Source organism: Somniosus microcephalus, chromosome 6, assembly GCF_052327205.1.
Source record: "Somniosus microcephalus isolate GS21.2 chromosome 6, FLI_Smic_1.0, whole genome shotgun sequence".
Taxonomy (NCBI): Eukaryota; Metazoa; Chordata; class Chondrichthyes; order Squaliformes; family Somniosidae; genus Somniosus; species Somniosus microcephalus.
The window spans coordinates 83812123-83829610 of record NC_140992.1 but is presented as its reverse complement, the minus strand read 5'-3'; the positions used below and the strand labels follow the sequence as shown (position 1 = coordinate 83829610).

The following is a 17488-nucleotide window of genomic DNA, read 5'->3' as shown; positions in this document are numbered from 1 at the left end:
TTCACCTGCCTTTATCCAGTGTGAACGGAGAAGCACTCGATCAAGATAAGGCACGACTGCAAAGCAACAAGTTGGTATCATAATACACGCATGAACAGAATACTGTTCTCACAGTGAGATCCGACAACCTCTTACGCTTCTTGTTGCAAGAAAAATAACAAGCACACAACTCTACTGGCCCTCTGGACGGATGCCCATGTTCAAGCTAGTTATTACCAAACTAATTGGCCATTTTACTGTTACAGGTTGCTCAGGTTTATACACCCATTTTGTATTACAGCTGGAGGAGTAAGGGGAAAGAGAGAAAGAAAGAGCGAATGAAAGACAGAGATTCAAAATGGATCGACTCAGAATCACAGAAACCCCACAGTGCAGATAGAGGCCATTTCGGCCCATCGAGCCTGCACCGACACATATCCCACCCGATCCCCGTAGCCCCTACACCAACACATATCCCACCCTATCCCCGTAACTGTGGGGGCTAAATTGCCTACTCCTGTTCCTATGTGATGGAACTCAGTTGTTTATGGAGGTTGGGGGGTGGGGAGCGGAATAGACAAGAAGTCAAAATAGAGCTGAATTTCAGTGTGGATTTTCTGGCTATGCTGCTGGAAACCTCTTCAACACCAATTAACAGAAAGTGCCCATACTACTCTTTAGAATCTAGACTAATTAGACATAGAGAAGATGTTTCCACTTGTGGGGAGTCCAAAACCAGAGGTCATAAATAGAAGGGGCCTGAATTTGTGGTCGGAGGCAGATTCCTCTGAACCGCGATAAAACTACAAACCTACCTGATGGTCCTGGATCCACGATGACTTGCACACCTGGGCCTCTATGCATACGTTAGAAGGCCTACGTATCCCAAGGGCGCATACGGTTCACAAACACCCCGGGGTCACGTGGGCCAGCCCAACCAATCAGAAAGGGGATTCCCATTATGCTTATGGGGATTCCATTTACATACGGAATCCCCATAAGCATAATAGGAATCACCCAAAAAATACACGTACACAACATTGAAATAAAAATGTTTACGTTTAAAATTAATACAATTTAAACATTTAAAACAAACATTTCATTTTTTTGAAAAATAAATGTAAACATTTTTCAAGGGGCCAAAGATAACCTAAACTTATTTTACAGATTTTTGAAAGTTAAAATTCATTTAAAAATTTTATTTTAATATTTATTTAAACCTTTACGCTGATAAAAGGCGGCCTTACGCCTACTTTTACCAGGCGCAAGAATTTCATTGGCATTCTCTGGTCAGTAGTAGGGCAAATAGCTCAACTCGCCGCCAGTGAACATCCATTTCCTGGGGATGCGGGTTATCTGTCAAGATGATTAACAGTTTGAAAGTTCTGTGTTTTCACGCTTGTTGAAAACCGGAACTTGCGGGGCACATACGGCCGCGTACGCGGTCATAGGCCCCAGAAAATCTGGGCCATTATACTCACTAATAAACCCAATGAGGCATTCAGGAGAAACTTCTTTATCCAGAGAGTGGTTAGAATGTAGAACATGAGGAGAATAGCATAGATGCATTTAAGAGGAAGCTAGATAAGTAGATGAGCGAGAAAGAAATAGGATATGCTGATAGGGCGAAATGAAGTAGAGCACAAACACCAGCATAGGCCAGTTGGGCTGAATGGCCGCTTTCTGTTCTGTGCCGCTTTCTGTTCTGTGCTGTAAATTCTATGTAATATTCAGAGCTCATATGAAAGCACCTATTCGGTCTGGCCACAGCAAAGACTAAATGAACCCAAGTTGAGGGGGAAGAGAAGTGTTGTTCCTTCCAGCCTAGTCTAACTTAACCAACATTTCATGTCTAGGCACTTCTTCATACTGAAGAAAAACACTAGATGCTAAGGGGGAAAAATAATGTGTGTCAAGCAGTAAGTAAAGGGGAAGAAGAATCAACATTAGAGTCAAGGGCTGAAGGTAATATCAAAGGTTTTGAGTTGTTTTTCTCCAAACTGGGAGGGAATTAGCACGGTGGAGGTTTCAAGGGAGGGAGTTCCAGAGGACAAAAGCACAACTGGAACACCACCAAATTTGGAGTGGAGAACAGGGAATAATCTGGTGGCACGGGGTGTATATTGGCATTTAAAGTTGGAAGAGATCACTTGGGTAGGGTAGGGCGAGGTCAGGCATGAGAGATTTGAAAGCAAAGATGAGAATCCTGAAAGTCAGTTTGCTGAGCACAGGAAGCAGTAGAGCTTGGATCAAATGAAAGGAATGGAGCAGGCTGTTGCATTTTAAAAGAGTTAAAAATTGTGGAGAGTCATGGTTGGCTAGCAGACAGGTTGAGCCTCAAGGTGATAAAAGCTTGGACCAGGGGAGTAGGGTTTTGACAGCATTGGGGAAGAGACAGAGGCAAGCAATGTTTTGGAGGTGAAGAAACCAGTATTGATTAGCTGGGGGAGGGAGGTAAGGAGGAAACTTAGCTGGCAGTTGAGCTGTATGTAAAGCTTTGGCACCTCTCGACTCAGGTCCAGTCACAGCAGTTGGAGTCAAGACCAGAGACACATATACACTGATGGCAGCTAAAGTGTAAGGGCTCAGATTTGTCAATTAAGCTCGAGAAAAATTTGACTCATCCAGCTCATGTTGGACAGGCAGTCAGAGAGTGTAGCAACAGCTTTTGGATCAATGGAAAATGCGAGAGTTAGAACTGGGTGTAATCAGCATACATCAGGAAGCTAACCTCATGTTTTCGATGATCCAGGTAAGGGATAGTGTATAAATGATATGGGGCAGAGTCCATATACCAGCCACGACCCTGCAGGTGCAAGAGAAGCTTTGAGACTCAATGCTGGCATTGCAACAAGGAGGAAGAATCTGGAGAGAGTAACTACATGGAAGTAGACGGCAGAGGAGAGAAGTTGAACAAATATTAAGTGGTTGACCATGTTGAATGCAGTGGAGAGAAGTAGTAGAAACTGAGAGCCATGTTCAGTCACTACTGGCTGCCTGTCTGACTTTGATCAATGCAGGCTCAGTACTGTGAGCAAAAGTGAACCCATATTGGAGAGCACTGGACAAGGAGTGTCGAGAGCATAACTGCAAGCTTGCAGTGGTTCACTAATTAATTCCTAATATGAGCAATGCCAAATTAGATGTTAAAACGGCAATTTTTTATTTCAGACATACAGAACAAAATCTTTCTAATGCCACACATCAACAGAGGTAATTTCCAGGAGCATGTGTTCCTATTAGTCCTATGCCTCTGGGTTATAGTTCTAGAATTAGCATAAACTTTGCAGCAAAGATTGGAGGTCAACATCGGAGACACATAACTATTTTTTGCTGAAACTAACTGGCATAAAATCTTGAGTATTTTTTTTAAAGATAGTTTCTTCAGATACCCCTGTAAAGCATAGTTTTTCTTAGCTCCTACTTATGGTGAAACAACTATTGTGCCATAAGCTACTTTTGGCTGAGAGCATTTATTTCTTAAAAGTTTTAGAAGACAAGGTGAAATAATTTTGAAAGCCAAGCCTTATGGAGTTTTACAGGTTTTGGTGAGAGCATAGGATGGAGTGATGGGTGACTAATCTTTGCCCAGTACAACTATCTAAACACTTTGGACTAAATTGGAGGTATAAATGGTTACAGCAAATAGCAGAGGGATAGGGAAGCCGATACATGGCCAGTGGGGTGGTCCACATACCTGGCGGGTCTACCTGCTTTTCTTCAACCACGTTCCTGGGCTACGGGAGCCTTCTACTCCTTGCCAGATTTTCCATGCTTCCCCTGCCCTCCTCTGGACCCATCTTTTGTTTCTATACTCGTTTGATTACCACCTCCTTTTGACTGGCACCATCACTTTTGTCATTTAATCACTCCTGCCCTCCACCCCATCACAGATCTCTCCCTTTTGTTCTTTTCCTGTCCACTTTTCCCTGGCTCTGTAGTTGCTTAAAAGCTGTTCATCCCTCAAGATAATCACTAATAAATCCAATAGGGAATTCAGGAGAAACTTGTTTACCCAAAGAGTGGTTAGAATGTGAAACTCACTACCACAAGGGAGTAGTTGAGGTGAATAGCATAGATGCATTTAAGAAGCTAGATAAACAGGCGAGGGAGAAAGGAATAGAAGGCTATGCCAACAGGGTTAGATAAAGAGGGGTGGGAGGAGGCTTATGTGGACCAGCATGGACCAGTTGAGCCGACTGGCCGGTTTCTATGCTGTTCATTCTATGTAATTCTATGTAACATCTTCCAGTTTGGATGAAAGGTTATCAACCTGAAATGTTAACTCTCTTTCCACAGATGCTGCGTGACCTACTGAGCGTTTCCAGCAATTATTAAAAAGTCATCTACAAATAATTGTCAAATGTAAGGTGGGACCCCCAAGAGAACAGCTAGTGAGAATAGGATAGTGAGTTAGTGGAGTATAAGCAGAAATTGGCAGATACTTTGCTTCAGTGTTTATAAAAGAGGATATTAGGGAGGAGGTAAATCCTGAATTGGTTGAAAGCAAGACGAAATATATTAAGAATAAATAAATGGAGAGTATTAGAGAAGTTAGTTAAACTAACGGAGGACAAGGTGCTGGAACCCGATGAAATACATCCGAGCATCCGGAGTGAAATGGAGAAGCAATTATAGAGGCCCTAGAAATTGTATTAAATGGTTCTATTGAGAATGAAAGTGTGCTGGAGGACTGGATTTGGTGTGCAGCCCTGGATTCACTTCTCCCCAGCCAGTGAAATACCCATTTTCAGAAAGGTAGGCAGAGCTAACTCGGGAAATTACAGTCCAGTTAATTGAACTTTTGTGGTAGAGAAAATTTTGGAATAGGTGGAATGTCAAAATCTCTCATCTTACTTAATTACACAATTCTGATAAAAATAGATATCAATAAATATATCCATAAAATGGTGTTAGAAATGCCTTCAAGCAATTTCCCCCAATAGGCTTGCCCGTCTGCTCAGGTCTTCAGGTTTGAATTGGAATATGATATATGAGACGCATCATGGAAGTTGTCATTTTCACCCTGCTTCTGCAGTATTAAAATATCTGGAAAGGATCTGGACAACCAGATAAAAAAAATGACTCGAGAGTTCTAGCTCCTCTGGACAATGAGTGCACACACAAGAGTGAGAGGGGAATGGATCATGGGAGTTGCAATTGTTGCTCCTTTCCTATGGATCTACAATGCTTTGATGTACAGTGACAAGCAGGCCAAAGGTTTCCAAACTGCTGTGAGAAATCAGTAACTGAAAACATTTTTTTTTTTAAATCCATGGGCAGGGCCTGATCAATTACAGCTTAAGCAAGAACTAAAAGTTCACTGTGGGAGAAGAAGAAAATAAAATCGATCTGATGTAACTAAGGAGGAGGTTTGGGAGAAAAAGCGAATGAAGTTAATTGCATATTAAGCAAGTTTTGCAAAGTCAAGCATATTATAAATATAATAATCTGTTCGGGGTATATCTTTCAGTATCAATGAGCTATATTTTTATACTCGTCAATCTTCTGTGATGCTGCACATGGGGAAATCAAGACAAAATGCAGTTTTCAGGTGAATCAGCGTTGGAGGGTGGGTAAGAATTGGACCAGGGCACAGTCGTAATTGAGCCCCCTTATTCAAGTCACAGAATCTGTCGTTATTTTTAGATTTGTTATAAATTCCCATGTCCATATTTACAACACAAACTGCCTGTGTCATCTTGTTATGTTATAATTATACCTTCCCACCAGTGGCAGCACTGGCACTGCATTGCATCAATTAATTAGAGGGAGAGTGTAATTACAGTATCACAAACTTACATAGATAGTTTCCATTATTATGAACACAGGAATATATAATGGTAAATTTGACAAGTGTGCGCAGACACAAGATTTTTAATATAAGATACATTCATCATCATGTGATATATACAGCCATCTTTACAGTTTTTCTTTTGTTCTCCAGAATAACCACCAATAGAAATCAATGGCACATTTCCATGATAAATTGCTTACCTATATACTGCACTTTGCAAAATTCAACTCTGCCGATATACATTATGTCCCACCATATTCAACCAGTGCATTATAATTGGGGCGGACAGCAGAGAGAAGTTAGGGTCTATAGATCATGTGTAGAAAATTTGAAGCTGCATGCATATTTTGATGCCATGTATTTTTAGTAAGAAATTGCTGAATAGCTTTCAGAATTTTATCCAACCAGTTAAGCACTCCGACTCCAATGGCTGCTGAGAACACGCTGGAAAAGTCTGCTTTTAATTTGAGTCTACAAAAAAGTTAAGCACTCTCGTCCAACTTTGCTATTTTATAAAATCCTGCAAAGAACACCCACCTGCGTATTATAGCCAACAGATAGGTTGCACTGACTTCAGAGATGTCCTCATTTAACCACTTTCTTTGTAGCTTAAGCTTTCCTCACAGCTCATCCCTTTCACAATTGGGACCAGTCTGCTTTCTCTTCCTTTGTACTCTTTACATGGCATATATTTTACGTGACACCTACCAGAACTGAACACAATACTTAAAATGTGGAACAGTAATTTCCGTTCATTCCCAGCATGTCTCTAATCCCCGGGGTTCTGCTCTCAATGAATCTTAAATTATGCCCCACCATCTCACCAATGCATTGTAAGAAGTCACACAACACCAGGTTATAGTCCAACAGTTTTATTTGAAATCACAAGCTTTCGGAGCGCTATTGGACTATAACCTGGTGTTGTGACTTCTTACATTTGTCCACCCCAGTCCAACACCGGCATCTCCACACCAATGCATTGTAAAGCTGAAGCAAAACCTCTATAGCCTATAATAATGGCTATATATTCTAGCATTCTATTAGTTTTGTCTTTTAACACTCATGTGAAGCGCCTTGGGATGTTATACTACGTTAAAGGCGCTATATAAATACAAGTTGTTTTCTTAATAAATTGGTCACATTGAAAGTGATGAGTTTATTACCTTTATGTCTCCCATTGCAATCCATCATATGTATACGATGAACATTTTTTTGGCCGATGTGCAACGTTAAATTTAATTTGCCATTTGTCCATTCAACTGCACAACTAATCAGAATCCTTCTGCAAATCTTTTAGCTGCAATGTGTCTCTACTGCTCTATTTTACTGTTGTTCGCAAATTTGACAAGATTACATTTGGCTTCAGTAGCCAGATCATTAAATGTAGATTAGAAACAACGGCCCAATCAATGGCTACTATAGAACGGCACGCAACACCATGCCTCTAGCTTGACATTAACCACCTTGCGACTACGCTCCATTTTTTATTTTGGAAAGCAATTTCTTTTAAATCACAATTTCTATCCTGGATTCATTTGACTTAATTACAAGTCATATCATGTGACCACCTTTGTCAAAAGCTTTCCGAAAATTCAAATAAACGACATCATAGGGTGTTCCATTACCTATTATCTGTATTCTCAAAAATACTTGAGATGTGTCAGGCAGAATATTTATCTTCTAAACCCATTCTAGCTGTTTATTAAGTTATTGCTTTACAAGTAGTCCTCACCCTTAAAATAGTTTCCACTATTATCTCGGTATTCACGTTGGGCTAAAGTGCCTTTAGATAAGAGTGAAATTTGTCACCTTTTAAAGATGTGGCCAAGTTTGCTGCTTCCAGTACTTCAGAACCTCATTGTAGCCCAACCATTCTTTCGTAGTAATAGCCAGTACCATGAAAATTTCTTCTCTAGTATCCTTCAGTGCTTCAGGTAAATGCCATCTGGCACAAGAGATCTATTAGTCTCAAGTCCTTCAACTTATCAAGTATCTTTCCCAAACTAACTTGAAAAATCCTGAAGGATATTGGGTATACTTAAATTGGGTAGCCATTTCATATTATCCATTTTGGTAATTATTTTCTGAAAATATATTTAACATTTTACTTCTTTAGTTATACAATCACTTCAATGGTTTACAACTCTTTCAAACCAATCTTTTACTTCCAGGATACCAAAGAATTTTTTAGTATTTGTGTCTAACTCATTAGGGGGTGCAAAAAGTGCCAAGGATCATCTCAATCTGTTTCAGCGAATTCTTATATTCTTCCCAGAATTTCTCCCCTCCTTATCCATGTAATCTTTGTATAGTTTGCGTTCTCTTATTCTCATTTTAATTTCCCTATTCATTCATTTTGGAGCTGGTTAGGTATAAACATCATGCATATTTATTATAGTTTTACAGATGTTCAATATTTCTTTTAGCTATACATTCCCATTAATTCCATTCTTTTGAAATTTGCATTTTAAAATCTATATACAAATTTATGTCCTGTTCCTTACTGGTGGCAACTGCTGGATAATATTTTCATAAATGGCCTTTGAGCAAGACACTGCCAGTCATTGTGGCCCTCAACAAGAAGTTAATTAACAATACCGATTTATCTGCAATGGCTAACTGCTAAAATGTAAATATCTTAATAAAAATGGATTAAGTGGAGAACATTATTTTTATGTGACACTGGAGGATAACTATCGTCATTGAAGAGGAATAGTCAGTATAGTGACAGGAGAGAGATCCTCAAAGCTTCAGAAGGCAAACTAGAAAGGAATGTTTATATTGCACCAGTCATATCCTTAAGTTATCCCAAAGCACTTCAAAGCCAATGAATTATTTTTGAGGTTTAGTTACTGTTGTTACATAAGAAAATGTGGCATGCAATTTGCATACAGCAAGGCTCCACGTATCCCTCTATTGTTATAATAAGCAGTGCCACTGATTTTTTAGCGATAGAGTTAGATTCAGGTTTTACTCTACAGGAGTCAGGGATTTTTAAAGCAGTGCATTGGAGATCGTATTCTGCAATTTTATTCATTTACAATTCAGGCCTTGTTCTCTTTGATCGGGTAAATCAAATTTTGTTTTTATCCCACAGTATTCCAGAATTTTTACTGGTATATTGGGGATCAAATCTGTAGTCTCCATTCATTTTTCCATGAAAACCATTAGCCAGTAGTGTTGGCTACAAGGATTCCACGAAAAAGGCTTAAATCACAAAGTACAAAGTTGCAAATTTTAAGAAAATAGAATTTCTAAGAGGACAAACCAAGTACTGTATAAAATAAACTGTTTATAGCAGGACAGATACAATAATTTATAACATTTTAAGCTTCTGAAATAACATTAGATGCTGATTAGTGTAAGGCCCATGATGAACTGGATAAAACTTTTACAAAATATCCACAATCCATATATTTGAGGCAACAATTAGTAGTACAGATAGTCAAGACTCAAAGCCAATTTCCAGCAACCACATTTTTTACAGAAACCCACAAGTAATAGTGATTTATGAGATTTAATTAAAAATCTGATGAAGTGTTAAATTATGGTGACGCTACTTCTCCACAATTGAAAGTTGCTGTCTCGTCTCTTCACACAAACTCCCAAAGGTAGTTTGAGGCAGTGTTTTTGTAAAACTATTCAATTCACATTTTGCATTCCTAAATGATGCAGATTAGTCTCACTAGATGTTAAGAATTAGCATTGGGCTAATCGCAAAAATGCTCAGAACGCAAAACCCGTATGGTAACACCTTGGCTAGAGTTTAAACACGTACAAATCTGTATTATCCATATTCTGTCATATTACTTATGCTTTCCATATGATAATCACAACTGATTTTACTAGTTTTTCCACTTTTAAAAAAGTTTCCTGAACAACTTCTGCAAGTGCCACACTACCAGTTTCACTCATGCACAAAATATTTACCAATTTCAAATGCAGGCACAAAGTTTAAATAGTAGCTTATTTTCTGGGTGTATAATGATAAAGGAAGCATAATTGAAACTGCAATGCCAATGCATGTCAAACAGAATATACCATTACAGTTAATTACAAGCTCTCATTAAGCTCTAAATGGAAGCATTAACAAAACATAGTGTTGCATTTTTATACAGCAAGTGTCAAATTCTAAGCATTTGATAGCCGAATAACTGCCTCAGTGACTGATGGTTTTTAGGAACCAGTGAAGAGGGAAGCAAACATTTCCATCAACTCTACAAATTGTAAAAGTGAATTAAGCATAGTGGAAGGAGATAGCATTTTAATAGTTTAAGTTAAGTGATGTTTATCAAGCCTACCCACCATGTACATCAGGATGTCTCTTATCATCACCATTGCTGTCTGGTGGTCATTCCATGCTTGATTTAAGGTCTGCAGGAAGTTATTATTTAATGAGTTCAACACATCTTCTCGTACCTGTAAACGCAACATACACTTAGATTTTATGGGTAATCATTTTATACTGGTATCCATTAGTAAAACTACTGAAAACCATAAGAATGCAATCAATTCAAATTTGGATACTGCAGACAGACATAGTGGTTCAAAAGCACCTGCTTTTGCCATCCCATGTTTACTGTTAAATGAAGGGGAATAATGAGCTCACACCCCACAGAGTTCTTCATTGATGAAGGAACCTTACCTTAATGTTGTGCATAATATATATGCCATAGACATAATCAGTGTAATATTGTTCTTTACTTAAATTTAGACAGTGGAGTTTATGAATTTCTCTCAAGTCAAGGTGAACTTAAACTCTTCTTCCAAAACACCCAAACACTGTATTACTTGTATTTTTTTTTTTTTTTTTTTTTAAATCAGACACACGTACCTTATTGATCAGATGTTCAGTTACAACTTCTCTCAGTCCAGTATATAGTTTCTCACCATGTTTATGCAATACCATTGTATACGCATTTCTGTAGAGTTCCTCAAAGCTGAGTCCACTATTATTTTTGCGCTGAATTTCTTGGATGGCATTCTTCAGTAGGTCCCAGATACTATTTACATACTTTTCATCCATAGTCATCTGCAAGACAAAATGCACATAAAATTACTACTAATTTTAAATTTCAACTAATCAAATTAAGTGCAACCAGATTGCTGCTCATTTCCAGATTTGGAATAACAATGAACTAAAGGTTATGAGAGTTATTTCAAACACCAGAATTTTTTTCTAATCTCAGCTACTTTGTCAGAGGCCAGACACCTCACGACAAAAAGGATTGGGGGAGGGGGGGGGGGGGGGGCATTGTCCCCATACAGTTCTTGTGCACCTCCTAGCAGCCAACTCTCGAAGAGGAGATTTGGAAGTAAGTCAATCCATCATCACTAAAAGAACAGCTCATGTTACATAAAGGCAATTCATCTCGAAGGCCACAGACTGACATCTTCAAAAGTAACATAACTGAAATAACCATCAGTAGCCTGTACAAAAAACCACAAATCCAAACTGCCAAAAACAAAAGGTGGTTAGACAGAAGTAATTGTGTCCATCTCAGTATGCCATGTCTTTAGTGCAGTTCATGACAGCATTTGTTTGCTAAATCTGTTCATTTTCTAACTCCAGAAACAATCCAATTGACATTAACAACTTACATAGCCTCTAACGCAGTAAAATATGCCAAGGCACTTCACAGAAGCGTTATCAAACAATATTTGACATCGAGCCACATAATGAGATATTAGGACAGGTGACCAAAGGCTTGGTCAGAGGTAAGTTTTAAGGCACGTTTTAAAGGAAGAGAGAGGTGTAGAGAGGTTTAACGAAAGAATTCCAGAGCTTAGGGCCAAGGCAGCTGAAGGTACAGTTGCCTATGGTGGTACGAGGAAAATTGGGGATGTGCAAGAGGCCAGAATTGGAGGAGTGCAGAGATTGAGGATTGTAAGGCTGGAGGATGTTACAGAGATTGAAAGGGCTGAGGCCATGGAGGGATTTGAACACAAGTATAAGAATTTTAAAATTGAGGTGTCGCCAGACTGGGTCAGCGAGCACAGGGGAGATGGGTGAACAGGACTTGGTGCGAGTTTTGGATGAGCTCAAGTTTATGGAGGGTAAAAGGTGCGAGGTCGGTCAGAAGAGCACTGGAATAGAGTGATGCAGTGTGAAACTTAAGGTGGAAGCGAGATGGAATAATTATATCAGCAGCACGAAGACCCATAACCTAGCAGTATAATGAGCGATCACTGGAAAACCATAAATACAGGAGTACTAATTTAATACTAAATCTCCCATAGCACTGCTTACAATAAGTTAGAGAAAGAACATCGGAACAAGAGTAGGTCATTCTGAACCTCGAGCCTGTCAATTAGATCATGGCTGATCTGTACCTCAACTCTTACCTGCCTTTGATACTCTTACCTAACAAAAATCTATCAATCCAAGTCTTGAACATTACAGTTGACCCAACAGCCACAGCTTTTTTGGGCATGTGGTGCGGAAAGAGTTCCATATTTCCACTACTCTGCGTGGAAAAACCGCTTCCTGATTTCACTCCTAAATGGCTCTTATTTTAAGATTGTGCCCCCTTGTTCTGGATTCCCCACAAAAATAGGAAATAATTTCTCTATCTATCCTGTCAAATCCTTTAGATCACCCCTCAACCTTCTAAACTCAAGAAAATACAAGCCGAATTTTTGCAACCTGTTCTCATGGTTTAACCCTTTAAGCCCTAGTATCATTCTGGTGGATCTACACTGCACACTCGTCAAGGCCAATAGATCCTTCCTGAGGTACAGTGCCCAGAACTGAAGGCAGCACTCCAGATGGGGTCTGACCAAGGCTCTGTACAATTGAAACACAATTTTCTCCCTTTTGTATTCCAGCCCCTCAAGATGAATACAAAAGGAAGGAAATTGTGCTTCAGTTGTACAGAGCCTTGGTCAGACCCTATCTGGAGTGCTGCCTTCAGTTCTGGGCAATGTGCCTCAGGAAGGATCTATTGGCCTTGGAGAGGGTGCAATGTAGATGTAGAATGACAACAGGAAACATTTAAAATGATGTTCAACAGAGTGTAGGAAAAATATATTCCGCTAAAAGGAAAGAACAAACTAAACACTAATGAGATGCCATGGATGAGTAAAGACATAAGGGAACAATTGAGGATAAGGAAAGAGGCATACATTAAGTACATAGACAGCAGAGGAGTGCATGATGAGAGAATATGAAGGGATTGGGAGAGAAGTCAAAAAAATTAGGAAGGCAAAGAGGAACTATGAAATTAAATCATCAAGGAACATAAAACAAAATACAGGTAGACTATCCTTTACCCGCACTTCCGAAAACCGAAAACCTCTGAAAACCGAAAGTTTTTTCGTGCAGCGTAAGTCGTGCACACGACATGACCCGACGCGGCCGATGCTTGACCCACGCAGGTGTGAGGTGTCAGTTGTGTCTCAGCGCTGTCACACGTGCGCCTGCTGCTCTCTTTGATATTTGTTGGTTTTTTATGATTTGTGAAAATGCTAAAAAGAGCTGCAGATACCCCTATGGGTAACAGTGAGAAGCAGAGAAGGAAGCATCTCTCATTATCGATATCGCAGAAAGTGGAGTTATTGCAGAAGCTTGATCGTGGTGTGTCTGTGCGACGTCTTACTGAAGAATATGGTGTGGGAACTACCACCATATATGACTTAAAGAAACAGAAAGACTTGTTGCAGTTTTACACTGACAGTGATGACCATAAACTAATGAAAAGTAGGAAAACATTGCATAGGGCAAAAAATGAAGATCTTGACCGTGTGCTGATTGAGTGGATTTGACAACGAAGAGGTGAACGTGTGCCACTGACTGGTTTGATGGTCATGAAACAAGCTAGAATATACCATGAAGAACTGAACATTGAAGTGGAGTGTGAATATTCAGAAGGTTGGCTGCATAAATTTAAGAAGCGTCATGGTATAAAATATCTGAAAATCTGTGGTGAAAAAGCTTCTGCTGATCATGAAGCAGCTGAAAATTACATAGACGAATTTGCCAAAATAATCTCCGATGAAAACCTCGGTCCTGAAAAAATTTACAGTGCTGATGAAACAGCTCTGTTCTGGCGCTACGTTCCTAGAAAAACATTAGCAACGGCTAAGGACAGGTTGACTGTTCTTGGGTGTGCCAATGCTGCAGGCACACACAAGTTAAAGTTGGTAGTGATTGGAAAAAGCCAACATCCGAGATGTTTGAAAGGTGTATGCAATTTACCTGTGCATTATTATGCGAGCAAGAAAGCATGGGTAACCAGAGGAATATTTTCTCACTGGTTCAATAACCACTTCGTACCAGCAACACGAGCTCATTGCAGGCAAGTTGGACTGGAAGAAAACTGCAAAATTTTATTGTTCCTGGACAACTGCTCCGCACATCCCCCTCCTGAACTTCTTGTGAAAAGTTATGTTTTCGGCATTAACTTTCCCCCTAATGTGACATCTTTAATACAGCCTTGTGACCAAGGAATTTTACGCTCCATGAAGAGCAAGTATAAAGACGTTTTTTTGAACTCTATGCTTGATGCAATCAACAGAGGCATAGGAATCCAAAGCTTCCTGAAAGAGTTCAATGTTAAGAATGCCATTTACGCAGCTGCTAATGCTTGGGACGATGTTGACAAACCAACATTAATAAATATAATTGCAAAATACTGCGGATGCTGGAAATCTGAAATAACAGAAAATGCTGGAAATACTCAGCAGGCCAGGCAGCATCCGTGGAGAGAGAAACAGAGTTAATGTTTCAGGTCTGGGACCCTTCATCAGAACTGGAAAAAGCTGAAGATGTAACAGATATTAAGCAGGTGCAGAGACGGGGGGGGGGGGGGGGGGGGTTAGGAGGGGAGGAAGAAATAGAAAGAACATCCTGTACTTTTGTAAGAGGCAGGAAAGGTAAAATGTTGCAAATGGGAATGGCAAAAATCATACTGCATGAAAAATGGGGGCAGGGATAATTATCTGAAATTGTTGAACTCAATGTTGAGTCCGGTAGGCTGCAAAGTGCCCAATCGAAAGATGAGGTGCTGTTCCTCAAGCTTACGTTGAGCTTCATTGGAACAATGCAACAGCCCGAGGACAGAGAGATCAGAGTGGGAGTGAAGCGGTGAATTAAAGTGACAGGCGACCGGAAGCTCAGGGTCACCCGTACGGACTGAACGGAGGTGTTCCGCAAAGCGGTCGCCCAATCTGCGTTTGGTCTCCCCAATGTAGAGGAGACCGCATCGTGAGCAGCGAATACAGTATATTAAATTGCAAGAAGTACAAGTAAATCGCTGTTTCACCTGGAAGGGGTGTTTGGGGCCCTGGACAGTGAAGGGAGGAGGTAAAAGGGCATGTGTTGCATCTCCTGTGCTTGCACGGGAAGGTGCCAGGTGAAGGAGCAGGGCTGTTGGGGGTGATTGAGGAGTGGACCAGGGTGTCGCGGAGGGAGCGGTCCCTTCGGAATGCTGAAAGGGGAGGTGAGGGGAAGATGTGTTTGGTGGTGGGATCACGTTGGAGGTGGTGGAAATGGTGTAGGATGATCCGTTGAATGTGGAGGCTGGTGGGGTGAAAGGTGAGCCCGATCGTGGTTCTGGGAGGGAGGGGCAGGGGTGAGAGCAGAAGTGCGGGAAATAGAACGGACACGGTCAAGGGCCGTGTCAACCACGGTAGAGGAGAATCCTCGGTTGAGGAAAAAGGAAGACGTCAGAAGCACTAGTATGGAAGGTGGCATCGTCAGAACAGACGTGGCGGAGACGGAGAAACTGGGAGAAAGGAATAGAGTCCTTACAGGAAGCGGGGTGGGAGGAAGTGTAGTCCAGGTAGCTGTGGGAGTCGGTGGGCTTGTAGTGGATGTTTGTTGAAAACCGATTGCCAGAAATGGAGACGGAGAAGTCAAGGAAGAGAAGGGAAGAGTCGGAGATGGACCATGTGAAGGTGAGGGCAGGGTGGAAATTGGAAGTAAAGTGAATGAACTTATCCAGTTCAGGGCGAGAGCAGGAAACGGCACCAATACAGTCATCGATGTACCAGAAAAAGAGTTGAGGGGACCTGAGTAGGACTGGAACAAAGAATGTTCCACATGTCCCATGAACAGGCAGGCATAGCTAGGGCCCATGCGGGTTCCCATAGCAACACCTTTAATTTGGAGGAAGCGAGTGGAGTCAAAGGAGAAGTTGTTCAATGTGAGAACAAGTTCAGCCAGGCGGAGGAGGGTGGTGGTGGATGGGGACTGGTTGGGCCTCTGTTCAAGGAAGAAAGAGAGCGCCCGAAGGCCGTCCTGGTGGGGGATGGAGGTGTAGAGGGATTGGACGTCCATGGTGAAAAGGAGACGGTTGGGGCCAGGAAACTGGAAACTGTTAAAGTGACGGAGGGCATCGGAAGAGTCGCGAATGTAGGTGGGAAGAGACTGGACAAGGGGAGAAAAAATAGAGTCGAGATAGGAAGAGATAAGTTCCGTGGGGCAAGAACAGGCTGAAACAATGGGTCTACCAGGGCAGTCCTGTTTGTGGATCTTGGGAAGGAGGTAGAAGCAGGCTGTGCGGGGTTGGGGGACTATGAGGTTGGCGGCCATGGAGGGAAGATCTCCAGAGGAAATGAGGTCAGTGACACACTTGGAAACAATAGCTTGATGTTTGCTAGTGGGGTCATGGTCCAGGCGGAGGTAGGAGGTGGTGTTGGAGAGTTGGCGTTCAGCTTCCGCACGGTAGAGGTCGGTTCGCCAAACAACAACAGCGCCACCCTTATCAGCAGGTTTAATGATAATGTTAGGGTTGGATCGGAGAGAATGGAGTGCTGCAAGTTCAGAGGGAGTTAGGTTGGAGTGAGGGGAGCAGAGAAATGGAGACAGCCGATGTCACGTCGGCAGTTAGCAATGAAAAGATCTAGAGAGGGTAGAAGGCCAGAGGGAGGGGTCCAAGTAGAACGAGAATTTAGAAAGCGGGAAAAAGGATCAGCCGTGTAGGAATTAATAAATGCTTGGCACAGACTTTGGCCTTCAACGATGTTTCATGAAGATGGACCTGCAGATGAAGATTTTGAAGGATTTCCTGTCAGTCAGGAGAAGATGAGGATATCAAACCTCCTTACTTACGCCAAAGGTTTATCATCCGAAAGTGTAAATAAGTTAGAGGAAGCTGACATCGAAGAAGTGCTGAACATTGACAATGATGCACCTGTTGTGCATTTGTTGAGTGATGGGGAAATTGCTGAAATGGTGTTAAATAAAGACAAGCATGAGGATAGTACTGATGATGATGACATTGTGAACACAGGTGAAAAAATCCCCATAGACGATATGGTGACAATGTGTGATCAGTTAATTGCTGGCCTTGAACAACGTGCATTTATCAGTGAGCAAGAGATTATGCAAGTTTACTCAATTAAAGAGAGACTGCTTAGACAGAAACCAATGTTAATGAGACAGATGACACTGGAAGAAATCTTTAAAACGGCCGTCTGTCGTAGTGCTGCTTCATCACTTGAGAATCCTGTTCCTGGCCCATCTTCAGATGTCCGACTCCAACCTGATGACAATGATGACAACACTGATGTACCCTCTTCTCCAAGATCCTCAAGCCAGATGTAATGTACCTTTACTGCATGTATATGTACAGGTATTTAGCTTAGTTTGTACCTGTATATGTTTGAAGTTTTACTGAATGTTTTCCTTACAAATAAACTGTACGAGAGTATTTATCCCTGTAATACGACAGTATTTATAGTCTTTATTTATCCCACTCAGTGTGAATA

At 41.1% G+C, this 17488-nt stretch overlaps 1 protein-coding gene across 2 annotated transcripts in view; it reads right to left on the bottom strand.

Annotated features, from left to right (window-relative positions):
* Positions 1-17488, bottom strand: part of cul3b (cullin 3b) — a 104810-nt gene that overhangs the window by 46050 nt on the left and 41272 nt on the right. The window contains exons 2-3 of one of the 2 annotated variants that reach the window (XM_085990460.1): positions 10611-10808; positions 10082-10195 (exon numbers count right to left, since the gene is read on the bottom strand). In XM_085990460.1, coding sequence (XP_085846586.1) covers positions 10082-10195; positions 10611-10808 — 312 coding nt within the window. The remainder of the gene's footprint in view (positions 1-10081; positions 10196-10610; positions 10809-17488) is intronic. The other variant, XM_085990461.1, reaches the window with a different exon arrangement.